General features: G+C 36.0%; 3 protein-coding genes across 4 annotated transcripts in view; all 3 read left to right on the plus strand.

The window, feature by feature from the left end:
• LOC129790048 (solute carrier family 35 member B1 homolog) overlaps window positions 1-17,595 on the plus strand; it is a 766,332-nt gene that overhangs the window by 421,648 nt on the left and 327,089 nt on the right. The window lies entirely within an intron of this gene.
• Window positions 1-17,595, plus strand: part of LOC129790119 (T-cell leukemia homeobox protein 3) — a 442,143-nt gene that overhangs the window by 97,459 nt on the left and 327,089 nt on the right. The gene's annotated exons all lie outside the window — the stretch shown is intronic.
• The window catches only part of LOC129790579 (uncharacterized), a 102,453-nt gene that overhangs the window by 18,283 nt on the left and 66,575 nt on the right, over window positions 1-17,595 (plus strand). Inside the window, exon 8 of the mRNA XM_055828146.1 lies at window positions 37-181. Coding sequence (XP_055684121.1) covers window positions 37-181 — 145 coding nt within the window. The remainder of the gene's footprint in view (window positions 1-36; window positions 182-17,595) is intronic.

The following is a 17,595-nucleotide window of genomic DNA, read 5'->3' on the forward strand; positions in this document are numbered from 1 at the left end:
AATTACAATTTAATTGCACACTTTCACGCAAAATAGGGTATGCAACGCCTAGTAATCACGAATTCCGTCGAGAAGGTGTACCGTGAGAAAATGGAGAAGCTCTCACTTGATTTGATTAAATGTGACAATGAGGAGTTCTCAATACCAGCCCTGAAACTACTAATTTCCTGTATGTACATCGGTAAGTTTCATCTTTTATATACCTCTATCTATACCCTGCAAATTCACCTACATTGTGTGTGCACAAGGTGGTGCAAAAGTAAACATCCTTTTAAACTTTAAAATTCCTCCCAAAGCAAACAAAAAATACTCTTTAACCAAAATTCATTTTCTTTTACCTCCCGAAAAAAATTGCAAGAAGAAGATCTTTGGATAAATTAATTGAGAAAATACAAGGATTTTAATTTAATTTTGAGAAATTAAAAGAAAAACCAACGTGAATTAATTTATTTCAAGGAGAAAAAGTGGGGGTTTTTCTTTTACAACCACCCTCGCATTTCTTCGCCATTTTGAAATGCACGTATTAATTAACGTGTGCAGTATATTTCCCGCAAGAATCTCCTTTTGCCAAAGCACTCAAACACATTTAATTATTTCCCACTGCAATTTTCACGTCTCACAACCCCAGAATTTTCAATTCAGGCTTTTCCTTTTGCATCTACAGCGTGCTTAATAAACAGCTATACGAGCTTTCTAATTTTTTTTTCTTTACATTTCAACCTAGTCTATGTTCATCTGTAAATCATTAAATTGAGTCATTAATGGAACATACAAAGGGATTTATAGAATTTTCATTAATATCTCTGTATGTATTTATTTTAAAAACTTTCCTCATTTACTAATATATTTTCCATCCATGGAAGTCCTGTGCATTTGAAGTGAAGGAAAAACAAAAAAAAATAATTGCGGAAAATTATGCAGAATTCCCTAATAATATTTTAAATTACCTACACTTCAAAAGCTTATGGAATTTTCAATATTACTATGCGCAAAATTTGAGCTCTCTGTGGGACATAAATCAAAATGTAACGCAATAAAGTGATTTGATGTGGAGTTATATTTCAAAAAGCCTTTGACACAAATTCACAATAAATTATTTGCAGGCCCCGGAAATATGAATTTAAAGTTAAAATTGATTTTTTATTGTATATTACGTGTTTTTTTCTTTATTTCAAAAGCTTCAAAGGTTTGAATTTTCATGAAAAAAAAATGTTTTTTGTGGATGTCTTTTAAATAGGTATTTATTTATGTATAAAAATAATCTATTATGTGTAACATTGCTCGTTCAGTGTCCATGTTAACAAGGATTATGTGGGTACACATAAATATGTATGTAGAACAAAAAGAACATGACCACACGCGATTTAGAAAAAGGTACCATCCCACCTCATCTACACCTGAAGCAGCTAACATCATTGGTGATGTTTTATGTCAAATAACCCGGGATCTCCTACCACCGAATGAGATTCTCACGAAGGTTATCAAAGAGTTGCTGTCTCTCACCCAACCCCATGGGGAAGTTGTGGCGAAAATTGTCTTTCAGGTGAGTGAGTGAAAATTTGTTCACGTACGATTGAATTGATTTACTTCAAAGGTTACATGTTCGACCCACACACCCAACTCCACACCATGTTCCCTCTTAAAATTTTGCCAATTAAACTTGCAGGTGTTTCGATCTGCAATTGATTCTGCGTACTTGGCCCTACTTCAGGACTGGCTAATTTGTTCGCTGCCGAATTTTGTGACGTTGCCACCAGCAAAAGCGGTTTCCTGCCTGAACGTTATCTTCGTGTCAGCTTCATTAAACTTGAATCTGATAAAGATTTTCCCCGAAATCCTCGAGACCTTTGGCACACTTGGTCGTCGCGAGCAGTATGTTTTCCATGAGGCAGCTCGTGATTTCTACGGGAAGTTGAGTGAGGGGCAAAAGGAGAAATTCCGCAGTGTCTTCCTTAAGCATGAATCATCCATTTATGCAAATATGCTCAAGAATTTATAATTCTTTCTTTCATTCTCGTCATACTTAGCAATTCCACGCGCCCTATCCGCCCCCTGAAAAATTTCCCATTAGATCCACCCAAGAGATTATAAGGAGTTTTCTGTGCAGAGTCCACGATGCGCATACTTGTTCGTATATGGCCAAAAAGATGGAATCACTATAAAAATTGTTGTATAGCAGAGGCGAGCCCTTCGTTGAATACGAAATTTTTGTTAATATGAGGCTAAAAATGTATGTGGGAGACCTAGAGAGAGAGAGAAACAGAAAAAATATATATCTACGAATTTGTGTTTTATGAAATTTATCATGGTTTTGCTTGGCAGTTCCTCCAACAAGTCGAAGAGGGTGAGGATATTGCGTAAATAGAGCTCAACATCGACTATCAGGATGGCTCGGCGATGAATTGAGACACACTTATGGCGTCGTAAAGTGCGGAATTATTTAAGTAAACATATTGCTCTGATGAAAGGCCGATTAGGATCTGTTGAACGGCATCGTGGTATAGCACGGACCATGGCACGCATGCAAAACGATTCAAAGTATAATCAAGATAGCGTTCCTGTGGGGGTCCCCTACCCTCGGGATTTAACCCTCATTACCCACAGCATATGTACGTACATATATAAGAGAAATAGCAACACTAAAAACATCCATAGGCGCCAGCGGAGCCGCACAGGTGGGTCCTCCGTGTACTTACAACAGGTACACGATGTGTGTGTGGCAACAAAAGTTTTACTTTTGGCGCGCAAGAGGAATGCGAGGGGTCAGAGGGTATCCAGAAGGGAAGATGGTGTGGATGGGTTTCCCATTACGATGGATTCCTTCGTGCATTGCGTGATGTGAGTCGCTACAACTTGTTTGTTGGAAAATTTCTTTATTTTCTAATTCTCCCTCCTGGGATAATAGGATTTCCTGCCGCGCGCATCGTCAGGTGAACGTGAATGTGAAGTCGCACTACACTACACGTGTACATACATATAAGCATAATATGCTCCTCCTCAACGCCACAAGAAGGGTTCGCACTTTTCCACACATCCAACTTTTATTTGCTTTTCGTATATCTCAGAGAGACTTTCCTGCATAATTGATCAATTACCTAAATATAACAACATTATGGAAAGCAAATGAAGCTTTATGTGTACGTTTCTAATTAAATATTAATTTCCTATCCCCGCATTTGAGTACATTATGTGCACACACCAAAAGGACATGTAGGAGTTTTTGCAAAGTTAATATCTTGTAAAAATATTAAAGTTTAATTATCGCATAGTCGGAGAAGAGTTATAAAGAGAAGAAAGGAAATCTACAAAATATTTCCCCAAAAGCTCTCAAATTCTATATGAAGAATAATCATCCTTTTCCACTAATTAGTTGGTATACCACAATCGTGGCATACCAAGTATTGTAATCGTCGGAAAAACCGACCACCTCAGATCGGGCTCAAACTTGGTATGAGCACGTTTTAGACATCCCACATTACGAAAATGGTGGTGGAAAATTTTTGATCCGGCCGGCCGGCCTGCCGTTGGTCCCCATTTTGCTTTATAGCTCGCGAACGGTAATAGATAGAGACTTCCGGTTTGAAGTTTTCTATAGAAATGTGGGTGTAAATTTTCATTTTTTCGCATTTTCAAAATCCAAGATGGCCGCCGTCCGCCATTTTGAAATACTGTCAACCACTTCACTTATAGCTAGAGGTCTGAAATTTTAGTATGTTGTAGAGCTCAATGAGACGTTTTCATCAATAATTCATACTTGAAAATCGGTCAAGCGGTTTAGCAAATATGGCGGCCTAAAGCAAAAAGTGTTTTTTCAATATAACTCGAGAACGGCTTGACCGATTTTAACCATCTTGGTATCAAATGAAAGGTTTCAAGAAGCCCTACAACTATCTAGAATATTCAGAGTTCCAAAAATTGCCGCAAGAGGTGCTAAAATCAAAAACAAAAATTGCTTAACTTTAAGAGGCAATATCTCCGAATCCCCATCTTAGATTTCCTTGAATTTTTGATATGTTGTAGCCCGACTCAATATCTATCACCAGTCCGAAAATGAAGAAAATCTATGTCGCCGTTTAGAAGATATGACCATTTAAGAAATTCTTGAATTTGAAAAGTTCTAAGAACCATATCTCTTGAACGACTTGTCCGATTTTGTTCAACTTGGTATCAAATTAAAGGTTTTGCAAAACTCTACAACTTTCTAGAACACCAGAAACCTCTAGAACCATTCCTTGAGGTCAAAAAATGCCAAAAACTGTTTTGGTAAAACAAAAATCCGCCATTTTGTGTTCTAGAGGTGACCTTCAAAATAATTGAGATATATATCAAATGATAGCTTATTTCAAGACCTTTCCAAAACTAGTCACGAAATTTCTGTAGGTCTAATAGAACCTAAGATATGAGCATTTTTATCTTTCAAATTGATGAATTTCAGAAAAAAATCAACTTTGCCTACTAATACTCACAAATTAAATTACAACACATAAACTGATCCACCAGCGTTGTGGTATACCAACTCTTATAACTGGACGCGTTATGATTGACTTTATTTTATGAAAATTACTTCAGTTAATTTCCAAATGAATCTTAATCACTATCACCACCCCAAAACGAAAAAAATGCATAGATATACATATACATATAAAAATGCAAAGATAAATATATATAAACTGCAAAGATAAATATTAAATTAAATATAGCATGGATGGAACAGTATAAAGCGAAAGAACGGTAAGTAAAACTTACGGGCTGTGATTCTTTCTTTTTCAATGAAATGTGAAGATGGCTGAAAATTGAGGATGGGCAAATTTTGAGGAAAGCTTTCTCGCGTACCGAATCACAGCCAACGCGCAGATAATTTGTGAAATGCCTTAATCGTGGGCGTTGGCTGTGATTCGGTACGCGAGAAAGCTTTCCTCAAAATTTGCCCATCCTCAATTTTCAGCCATCTTCACATTTCATTGAAAAAGAAAGCATCACAGCCCGTAAGTTTTACTTACCGTTCTTTCGCTTTATACTGTTCCATCCATGCTATATTTAATTTAATATTTATCTTTGCAGTTTATATATATTTATCTTTGCATTTTTATATGTATATGTATATCTATGCATTTATATATATATATATATATTTTACTTTACTTTTACTTTTATATGTGTATATATAAAACGCCCCGCTTCGCGGGACGTTGGACTTATTCAAATCAATCAGGATATGACATGTTAATTTTAAAACGCGATATCTCCGGAACGGCTACATAGATTTTCTTCATTTTTGGCATGATGAAAGATATTATAGCCAACTATAACATATCAAAATTTGAAGCAATTCTATAAAGCGGTACTCGAGATATTCATCGAAAACTCATCGAAAATTTTGTTTTCGATTTTAGCGCCACTTGCGGTCATTTTATGAACTTGCAATGTTCCGAGCAGTTGTAGGGCTCATTAATATCTTTCATTTGAGCCCGAGTTGATCAAAATCGGTCAAGCCGTTTTCGAGTTATGGTCGATTTTCGATGAAAAATTGTGGCGGCCATATTGGCTAAACGGCTTGACCGATTTTCGAAAATGAGGTATTGTTGGAAAGCTCTTGATGGCCCCTACAACATATCAAAATTTCAGATTTTTAGCTATTACAGAAGCTGAGATATAGGGAAAACAAAATTTGACAGTTATTCAAAATGGCGGACGCCGGGGTGGGGGGTTGGATTTGACTTCATAATCGGATGTCTTCCACCCGATATATGAACTTTGCCGTTGACCGCAAGTCTCTATCTATTACCGTTCTCTTGTAATTTAGCGAAAGGTTCCGGACGGCCGGACGGCCGGACGGCCGGACGGAAAGATTTTTGGCGCCACCGTTTTTTGGAATGTAGGGACCCTAATTCGTGCTCATCCCAAGTTTGAGCCCGATCTGACGACTTTGCATTTTAGAGTGTACACAGAAGCTGTGCTTCTTTGAAGAAAGAATCACAGCTAAAAGAGATTTTTCGTGAAAGCTCATTTTTAATTCAATAGAAAATCTTGAGGGAAAACAGAATATAAACCCTAAAAAGAAAACAATTTGGAAAATCAATAAAGCGTGTAACAACAAACTTACAATTTATTAAAGAGCAATAACTATTATTTCCCATCCAAATTGAAAATGAACTCCCCTAATTTTCTTCAATAATGAAGTTATTTTCCCAACATATTGCTATAAAACGATAAAGATCTGGGAAAGATTCAATGAATTTTAAAGCACAAAAGTAGGGTAGATTTCCTTGTGCACGGCAGCACGTAATATGAATCCTCAAAGTTGTGTGTTATGTGTATTTTGTTGGGGTAACATGATATGTGTATATGTATAATATATTCGTACTCAAACTATGTAAAGTAAGACATAAACACACTTTGAGCATATTTTTTGCATAATCTCCACCAAGATCCAATGATATAAAGTGAGAAAATATATAAAAGGGAAGAGTACTCGGTGAACTAACATCATAACACATTATCCTTTGCCACACTTTGGCGCTTCTGTGGCTCCCATTAAGTATTGAAAGTCTGTATGAAACATTAAATTGAAAACTTTTCGTTATGTGTGTGAACCCCCCTTCTCCGCCCGCCTAAACCTCATATTCCAATGCGAGGGGGCAGGGGGCAAGTGGAATCCTGACGGGTAGGATGTGGGGGTGGATGGATGGTGGAAACAAAGTTATGCGAGGGCGTGTTTTTCGGTAATATCGCTCTGGGAATTGGGAATGTATCCGATTAGATAGTATCACCGTGATATTATTGATGGCAAAAGTGCGATATGGGAGGAAGTTAACTTTTAAAAGAGGTTCTCAATTTTGTACCGACACCAGGGAAAAAACGACGTCAAAGTCGTTTTTCCTCCTTGTTGGTCCTTACACTCTAACGTGGTAGTAGGTACTCTCCTGTTATGTTTTCGATATACTTCTTTTTTTGCCCCGTACCTCGTTTAAACATTCACACAGAGTCTTCAATCGTAAAATTTTATATCCGTGAAACCATCATAAAATGCCGTGAACACTTTTTTCTTCGTTCATCGCACACAACATGCACACCACCACTTTGCCACCCCCGCACATGAAGCTGAAAGAGAAAAAAACTGGAGCAGGAACTCTTCATCAACCCACCCACACTTATGGGCCCACCTTCCTTTTTTTCTCTCCTTCGGAAATCACTGCGTTCACACAATTTTCCTTCTGGTTATAATATCAGCACACATGTACAGCATAATATGCTGAAAACTTTGGTGACAATGTTCGTTTCTACCCTCTCAGTTTTTTTTTTGGCACTCTCAACCCCAGAGAGCGAGCCACATAAAAAGACAAAGAGTAGTACATTTTATTCTCTCAACTTTACCAAATACAAAAGGGGTTGAAGAAAATTGAAAAAAAAACGAAGAATGAAATGGAAAATTTCCCCTTTAAAAGAAATCCCATCAGCGCCACATTAACTGCTTTTAGCTTAGCGTATACATACGTATAAAGAGACGACAACACGCAGAGAGCATGTAATAGGACTTTTCGCATCTTGTCATGAGAAAAATGGGAAAAGAGTGAATATGTGCAAATAGCATTCAATTTACTTGAAAATTTTCTTTATGGATGCGTTGCGTGTGCAATTGACTTGATAAAATCAATAAAACAGAAGCCAATTCTCCCAACATCTCCGAGTCTTTCATCATTCGCACTCTTTTTTCGGGGTGTCTTCCTTTGTGCTTATGCTGAGATATGATGGTGTAAATGTATTATTTTTTGTTGCTCTTTTAAAAGGGAAGATCGCGGATTGAAATGAGAGTACACCGCACGTTCAAAGGAATGTAAAAAAAATTGAATCTTTACCTACGATTGATGATTATATTGTCAACAAGAGCAGAAAAGGGTTGAAAATAAAATGAATAAAATGCAATATATTCCTTAAAAGAGACCTTTAGGAAGGAAAAAAAAACCTTTGAATATCATATTTTATTCAACAGCTTATATTAGAAGTAACTCCTAAAAGACTTGGATTGAAATGAGGTGGGGATGTCAAAGGAAAGAATTTCAAAGTAACATCGAAAGAGTCAATTTGGCTGAGATTCTTCATTTTTAATGAAATATACGAGCTTTAAAAAAATCTAAATCAGATTTAAAAAAAAAGAAAAGTTTGAGTACCATATACCTTCTCTAAAATTATAGAGTTCTTTAATATTTTTAAGAGAAAAGAATTAAATTACGTTTTAATGAATCATTCTTTAATCATGAACGATTAATTTTTCCTCTGGTCTCCAAAGCTTACCTCTCTGTTGGCTCTGAAGGAGCTTAAAAGCTGAAAGCTTACCATTTTCTATTATGCTCTCGATAAGATAAGATGACTTTATTTATGCCCTAGTCATAATTACAACATAAAGGGACTATAAAGGGACTAACTAACAGAGTTTTACAAGTAAGGAAATGAACTTCTAGTCATGCTATTCGATGCTATCACTATCTGTTTATTCAAGATTGCAGTGAGAAATCATCCGTAACTGCGGTAGAAAATAGTGATCCAAAAGAGCATAAAAGGATGTGGTTTCTATGACGATCATATATACATGAGATTCTTCTCTCTATCGCAAAGACTTTTCTTGAGATTCGCGGAATCTACATACATAATACCACAGAGACCGCATACTCCTTCGCGCGGTAGTCTCAGTTTTTTTCCCCTATTATAGTTCTTTGATACAACTTTCACCCTAGATTTACCTTTCAATCGAATTTCGTGTTGTTAAAATTGTAGCAAAAAAGCGGAAAAAATGTTAAGCTCACAATTTGTTAGCTTTTAAAAACAAGAGAAAGAAATAGATCCGAAAAGTTTTTCGAAAAGTTTCCTCTGTCTTTTTCTGCAAGCACGTTTTGCTGCAAGGAATTTATATGTAGCAAAGAGCAAACTATATAAACTCAGAGTATTTTGAGCTTTACTCTACCAAAAATCCCCCGAAAGCAGATGAATTGATACACACAATTCGGTTCATATGGGCGATTGTATTGAAAAATTAATGAACATCCTTGTGCTATATCGCGTAACTCCGTCAATGAACGTGAACAATTTCTGTGTAAATATCTCACCCTTGTTTGGTGGTTCCCCATCGAGAAGAAGTGAGCGAAACTAATCTAATGGAATACGGAATAGGCATAATGCACGGTAGATTAGACACTCAACCATTCATATTTTCACGCACTTGCGAGTCAATCAGGCGGAAAAACAATCTGACTGGATAAATCTGGGGCGGATTTTCCTGCAAAATCCCCTTATCATAGCATTGGGGTGGATTTTAAGTTATGTATACATAAACCAACGTATTAATATGTATATTATGTCTGGTCTACGGGATTCACATAAGAATGCAATTAATGCTCGACTAATTCAATTTGCATCAATCACCATTCCTCCATGTACTTTTCCCCATGATGACTCTTTTAACTTTCTATACACCACCCCCACGCCATCATACTTTTCTCTCTGTACCAAAAAGACGCTTTATAATAATATATCCTTACAATAAAGACTCCGCCTTATTCTTACACACAAGAGGTAACATTAAGTGAGTCACATCACTATACTACACACACACCTTTCACACAACTTTCTTCATTTTCTTTCCCTTCGCGGCAATCCACTTAATATTTGCTCATTCCGCTGAGCATTTTAGGAACGGGATCTTCAAAAGGTATACGCAGCGAGCGTGTGTGCACATGAGTTTCCCGGCATAATGTATGGAAATTGTTAAAATTATATTTCCTCGTTTTGTGTGTTTAATCAGTACCACAGAGAGACCTCAGCATACATAAAATATGCTTTCGCATCCAACAATGCCATTTCCTTGCGCACAATTTACCAAATGAACATGGAAAATGACTTTTTCCTATGTGTTGTATACCTACATACTTTAAATATGGTTTTCTTCTTTGCCCAGCCGCGCTTTTTTTCACCCACCCCGGAAAAAAACACATGCACAATAAATAGGAATCATCTGTTTTCCATTCCACGGTCCCTGTGAAGTGAAAGTTAGAAATGTGTTTGGGGGGAGAGAAGGGTATGAGCCCCGCAGCAGTACCACGATCAGAGTTGACTAATGGCGCTCACACCACTTCCTATAGATTAGACACTCTAATTGCCTCGATTGAACATTAACAATTCATTTTGCTTTCAGGTGTTTCACGTGAATATTACGATGAGCCATCGACTGTGAAATGCCCTTAAAGAGAGTAACGAGATTGTATATTTTTCTGATACATTTTTATTCGTTTGAATTTATTTTAAGAGCTAAAAGCTTCGGAGATTCAAATCAATCTTCATCAGGTCTGTAAAACATTTCAGAATGACCTAATTGTCGGAATATTTTGTAGATTTTATTTATACAGAAATCTGTTAAAGTCTGATTTCTTAGAGTATGAGAAGGGCCATTGTTGAAACACAAAAAGACATCAAATATATTGATATTTTGTTCCAATATAAATTAGGACAGACTATTTCAGTAATTATACATAATTAAGAGAATCCTTAAGAGTGTGAGATAGATAATTAAATCGAGTAAATTAAAGGGGTATACAAGGAAACGAAGGAAACTTATTTCTTTAAGAAGAAAGTTTTACTTTATCTATCTTAATTTTTCTCGTTGGAAAGTTGAAAGTGCGTTAAGTACTCTTGAGGTATAGTTTCTGTTTGGAAGTAATTTTAGTAAATTAATTGAGGATATTTTGTACACCCAAATCAATATTATCTTTAAATAAATACTGTTCAATTTATTAATGTTAAATGAAACTCACAAAGTTCAATGAGTTGATTTTCAAATAACTTGCTTCGAAATATTGCTCATAATAATACTTATATTCCATCATTAATACAGAACTATTTTGCATGACATCACTTGGCAAATAGTTTAGCAGGTCAAATACGTAAATGATTCTAGGAATGCATAATTTGGGAGGTTTTGTAAATTTTGTAAATGTATATTTGAATTGAAAATGTAACAGCTTTTCCAAGGATTGTGTACATCATTTTATTCCAAATTGAATTAATGAAATGTCCCTCATCTATATACAAATTATATACATACACCGCATTGGTCCCCATTTTAAAATGAAAATAATAATGCAATAAATGTCATCTTTTATCTGCTATCAACCTAACTCTGCCGTACTTGCCAAGTGAATGAATATGAGATGCGAGCTTTCTCCCAAGATGGGGCGCCATACGCAAGTGGGGGTGCCCCGCACAAAAGCACCCACCCTTCGAGAGCTAGCTGTGTGTAGCGCGCGAAAGGAAAGATTTGTCGCATGATAATGTTTATGAGTGGAAATGTTTGAATAATTCATATGATAAAAAATTCCATCGTTCTACTAATATCAAATACCAAAAAATTAATCTTAACACCCAATTTGCATGAAAAATTTCAAATTCACCGCTCCACTTCTCCCCCATCTCATTTCCCTCCCCCTCCCCCTACACGCCCGCATCATCGTCTTTTTCACCTTACAAACAACGCGCCACGGGTACGGTATAAGAGACTCCCTGATTACTGCACAGCACACCACCCCCGTGCTCATTTCACCCCATTGCGCCACATTGGCTACACCACCATCAGCGTCCTTGTGGAATGTATGATAAATACACAACTCGTGGCAATGGGCAAACCGCAGAAGAAAGAAAAGAGATGCCCAAACGACAGTCCATTACCATATTTTATACACCCACGAGAACATTGTCATTTTCTTTCCCCAAAGTCCACATACACAGCAAGAGATGAAAATCTCATTGTATAATACTTACATTGCAGTTATACCACTCTTATATTTGCGTTAAATGGAATAAATTAGAATAAATAGTCGGTGGTCCTTCTTTGTCGCTAACTCACCCTCAACACATTGTGCCTCCGCGCGTCCTTTTTTTTCTCCAGGAGGCACACACCAGCACAGATTATAGATATACATTTTCGCGACAAAGTGCAAATTCACTTGGAAGGACAAATTGAGGATGACTGTTTATTTTCGTTTATCTTATTTATGTGCTGTGTCATATATTTGACTTGAAAGTGCCTCGAAAAAGCATCCTGAAAAAAAAACAGGGTGGTATACAAAAAATACAAAATGCTATGAATATACATTTTCTATATATAACCACAAAATTTCATTCTTTAGCTTTTTTTGGGGGGGAAATAACCATAATCCATAAAATTATTTTAAATTAAAAACTCAACATGATATTTTTTGGTTTGAAAAATTTGGAATCATATGCCTTAAATGAGAAAAAAAAAACTTTTTTTGTTTCATTCTGACGCAAAAACTGTCGGCTTGTGCTAGCAGAACTTTTTAATTCTTTTATAGATAAATCTCCAAAAAAAAAGTTTGCTATATACGTGACTACATATAATTTTTTCTTGCATATTTTATTTAAGGTTTGAGATATTTGCATGAGTTTTTTTTGTCTTCAAGAAAGTGAAATTTTGATAAGAGAAGCTGAAAAAGTTTGTAAGTTGTCTAAAAGTTGAAAGATCGTTTTGCTACTGAAATTACAACCTTGAGTTTTTTTTTTTCTTTTCATAAACATTTGTTCATATTCAGGAATATTTTTTTCTATCTTTTTTTTTCATGATGCAAACTTTTTAGGCTTTTCATTAAATTTTGTATTAAAAATGAAGAGAAGGTATTTTCCCGCTTCATAATTTTAGATTATCAGAAAAATGTCTTTGATGTGAAGACTTTCATGTGGTCTGGATATAATAAAATTCCTTTACTACTATCAGCTATTTTATTTAAAAAACAAATATCAAAAGAAAGCTTTTAAAGCTCCAGAAGGTCTCTCATTATGAATTACTTTTTAGTCATGGAAAAAGAAGCATAAACTAATTAAGCTAAAAAAAATTATAAATTTTCAACTCCAATGTTCCAAAAGTTAATCTTCAACCAAACAAGTAGAAATTAATTAGTTTATTATTTCGGGATTATCCTCCAAGTGACAGCAACATAGGCATTTTAAAGAGTCGAAATCCCATACAGAAAGGCGAAGATTAGGAGATCACAGAGATTTGGGGTGATTACATTGGATAAAGTACGTCGTTTCCTATGTGTGTGTGTGTGTCAAAAAGTCTCTCAAAATTAATAATAAAAAAGCTCCTCAGTAAAGAAGTAAAAATTTCCCTCCATTCGCGGTGATTGTATTTTGTTGCGGAGTTAAATTCCCCGTGAAGCACCTTTTTTAGCTGTACCACCCACTTCCTCATAATTTCACATATTACCAACTAAATGAGGTTGCTTGGGAGATAAAGGAAGGAGACACAAGTGAATTGCACCTCTTTCACCTTTCTCCTCTTCGCGTCGCGGTGGTGGCCTCTTTTTCCGCTCCTTCGCACCACTCAACCTTGTCCCTCCGGGGATTGTCTTTATACCGCGCGAGGAGCTTGAAGTCGCGTGCGAATGGAGCGCATAATAAGTAGATATAATGAAAGTAACTGCGAGTGTGGGTGGTAACTCTGTGTGTATAAATTGTAAAACTTTTATTCAATTTGCCAAAGTGTAATATTTCTTGTGGCACCACGGCAGAGATACCACATGGAGAACTCAAACCTCCTTGTGTGGGAAAAGAGAAAAATTTCCATGCCCTACAATCTGCGTGGATTTTGCGCATCTCCATCCAAATTCACTGGCATTTCCACAAATTTGTGCTTTCGCGAATCTTGCGAAAAATTGCGATAAAAAAAAGAGCGGAAGAAGCTGAGGGGTGGCGCTCTTCGGGTGAGAGACGTGGGTGCAGAGTGGGAAATTTATAATCATCATTTATCATCGCATCTTTCTTCAGCGCGATTTATTTTTTTTACAACCACCCACCCTTACACCGCACAGCTTGTTCATTTGTTTCAATGAAAACCATCATGTGCATGTGAAGACCTTCAAATTGTAATTGCACATGAAAATATCTTCCTATTCATACCCGCACCCACTGGCTACATAGCTACATACATATATGAATGTTCAAAAACTTCACCAAGCCATACTTTCCATGTTACATGAAAATCTTTTTGGGGGGAACCAGAGCGGTGGGGGGGTGGAATGGAAAAGCTCTGTGTGCAATTCCCGTGTACATATCATGCAAGTGGGAGTAGTTTTGCAAAATGCTAAACTTTCCTATCTCGTTGCTTTTATCGTTGGTGCTGACCCAACCATCAGCAAAACTCCCCAATTCATTCACTCTCAAGCACGGAATCCTGAAGCTTAACTCAATTAGAGCGACAAGACACGATTTAAATCAATTTCTCTTGTCCGAGATTTTCTACTCTCCCAATCTTTTTTATCGTCTTCCACTTTTCTTTTCATGTCGGATACTTACCCATCCCGCGCCGCGCTGCCCAGGGAGCATTGGGCGGAATCGCAGTGAAAGCCGTCAAATTTACTCCTTCTCAAAATCCCTTAGAATACTTTCTAACATTCTAAGAGACGCGCACCAACACCCAATCCACCCACCTCTTTCACTACCCACCCACGCCACCCATATCTGACAACGGACAGGGCGAGAGTCTCTCGTCCGTTGGATCCCTCAATTTCAAAAAGTGTGTAGCGTATTTGTTATGTTTCCGGACGATTTCTTTGTACATTTTCCGTGCACAATAATTCAACTCCTCGCAGCCTTTTCCCCCTGAAGCGAGTGCCCATCGTACCTCCTTTTGTAACCCCCTCCGAATATAATGCCTAGCCATTAGTTATGCACGGGGAAAAGCGTTCCGGGATCGATAAGGCGAAAAACTTGATAGGAAGTATTTTTCATGGAGCTAGTTTACGTGTTTGCCAATCTCCACAATCTCCCCCAAGTCCCCCATTCCCCCCAAACACAAATCCATTCTGCTCACTCTCAGGATTTCTTTTGCAAGTGAAATTGGGTGTTCAATTTCTCCAACACCCATTCACAAGAATATCCTCACACACAATTCACAGATTCAGGATGGGATGAAAAGTTCAAAAATTACATTATCCTATCCAATATTCTCCTCATTCACTTTGTGTGTCGCCCCCTTTACGTTTTTGTCCAGGACAACCTTTTACTAGAATCCCAGAGAATACACACATATACGGGCTTTCGGGTAGATCATCGTTTTGGCTTTTTCATCGTTTGTTACATCCTAAAATGGAGAAATCGAAGAGCGGGAGAGAAGAGCATAGTTCCACGAAATAAAATGTTGTTACAGCAAAGTTATTTATCATCATATCTCTTGACTTAATTTATAACACTTAAAATTAATTACATTTTAAATGGCACACCATTAGATTTGGTAAAAGATCTTCCTCCATGAAAACGTGACGAATTTTCTTTTTCATTTTTCACATACAAACACCTTCTTGACTTTCAATTAAAACAACATATTATCACATGATTTTACGAACAAATACACGTGGCTAGAATTAATTAAAAAGAAATGATTTTTCCTTGTATAACACTCCTCTTTTCCTCTTGTTCTGGTCTATTTAACATTGCATTGATTCTGGAAATATGAAAAGCTCTGAAAGCTTACCACACTGCAAGCATATCGCCAATATCTACAATATTCTGAACTGCGTATCAAAAAAAATAATTTTATTTAATTTGTATCAAGCAAATCGAATTTTGGACGTATAGATGATAATCTGAATAGGAATTTATTATTACTCTTTTTGGTATGTATAAAATGGTACAGCTCCAATCACATGTTCCAAACTCAGCAAAGCAATTTGCAATTTCGAAAATAAAATTGGCCTCTGAAAAATTCAACGATATCTATCAGTGATTGCTACATATATAAAACATGCAAGATAAACATCAAATGTACGTGTGAGATGAATATAAAGTAAAAAAATACACGAGGAATGAATGAAAAAAATTGTACTTTATAACTTTTGCAATATTTGAATTGGCAAGGGCAATTTATTACAAATTTTGGTGTAATTTATCAATTCTCTGTGGATTTTTCTGTGTATACATTGCTGAGTTTGGGCCACCCCCAAAATAACAAAAATTGTTCCTCGCCTGATTTAATATACGAACTGCTGCAGCCTTGACCCACACAATTTTTATTTCGCACATTCCCCCATAAATTCTTTTTGTACATCGTATATTTATTTATACAACGCCCAATATAAACCCATTCTATAAAATATAAACTCCAAAATGTTTCTCGTATTGATGGCAAAGAGAAAATAATAGCCAACAATAGCTTGTCAGTGCAGTGGAGGCTAAAGGATAATTAATTTTCGTAACAGAAATAGAGGCCTCTAATGTCGAAAAAGAAATATGTAGGTTAGTTATTTATTAATATTGTCCTATTACGAGACTTTTTGATTTTTTTTTCGAACGTTTTGTTGACTATTTTTTTATCAGGTCATAAAATTTTCGAATAGGACAAAGTTATATTATTTTCTATGTATTCAATGAAAACACATAGCATTATACACTGAATTAATTTTAAACAAATACTAACAAAACTACACAAATTAAGAAAAATATTTAAATTGCATATAATCCAAAGCTTTTACCGGGAAAATTTATAAGCACAACTTTTATAATTACATAATTTGATTTTTTTTTCATTTGTTGGGATAAAATTAAAAGATAAATAAATAAGTAGTGCTTCCATGCCAAAATGTTTCGAATTTTCATGAGATCTAGATAAATAGACATAACACACACACACACACACAAAAGAAGAAATATAGTTCAGTGCTTTTCCTTTCATGGAGAAATTGAAAAAAAAATCCATTTGTTCTGTGCACACCGGTGATAGTGAAATGGGGGGATGGTGCACTCGTTGATGTGGAGAAAAGGCACGTAAATCATACAGCAGAGATGTATGAGGACAATACCGGAAATGTGAATGATGTGTATAACCCAGAAAAGTTTCCTTTTCCAAAAAGCACAAGTGGGTGGTGATGGTTAACCGCAATGTGAGTTGAATGCGAAAGTCAAAGAAAATCCTGTTGACATTTCCAAAAACTTGTGGTTATTGTGCATCCAAACACAAGGCATGGAATGGGATGCGCATTATTTCTCAAACTCCTTCGAAAGGTAAAGAGAAATAATTACATTTTGAAAGCATCTCCCCAAGTTGGTATACCCATAGTAAAAGTACTGCAGCAACATTTTAGAGATCTATACCTCTCTATGTTTTCTCTCATTTTTTTTCTCTCTTTCTCTCTTAGTTTTATACCTATTAATTTCGACTTTGACTTGTTATTTTGGTACTTTCCCTTAAGTAAATTAAATAATTTAGCATAAGTTGAATTTCACTGCTTCACTGTTAGAAAGGGAATCTTTTATGAGAAGTTCAGGTTGAGTTTCTTTGTGTTTCATGCTACACAATATGGTATAAAGTAGAGTTATATTTAAATAAGTTTCAGTTGTATTATGTATGTTGGTAAGTAACATTTTAAGCTCACATGAGGTATGTATATATGGAGCATATTCATGCAATAATAGGGTTAATATGAAAATTTGGCGTAAACAGAAAGTATGTATGTTGGTAATAGCAGTTAAATTATAATTTCGTGAATGGAATACGTAACATATATAATCAACTTCCGCTTTAGAAGATACATTGTA

The sequence above is a fragment of the Lutzomyia longipalpis genome, chromosome 1 (genome assembly GCF_024334085.1).
Source record: "Lutzomyia longipalpis isolate SR_M1_2022 chromosome 1, ASM2433408v1".
NCBI classification, from domain to species: domain Eukaryota; kingdom Metazoa; phylum Arthropoda; class Insecta; order Diptera; family Psychodidae; genus Lutzomyia; species Lutzomyia longipalpis.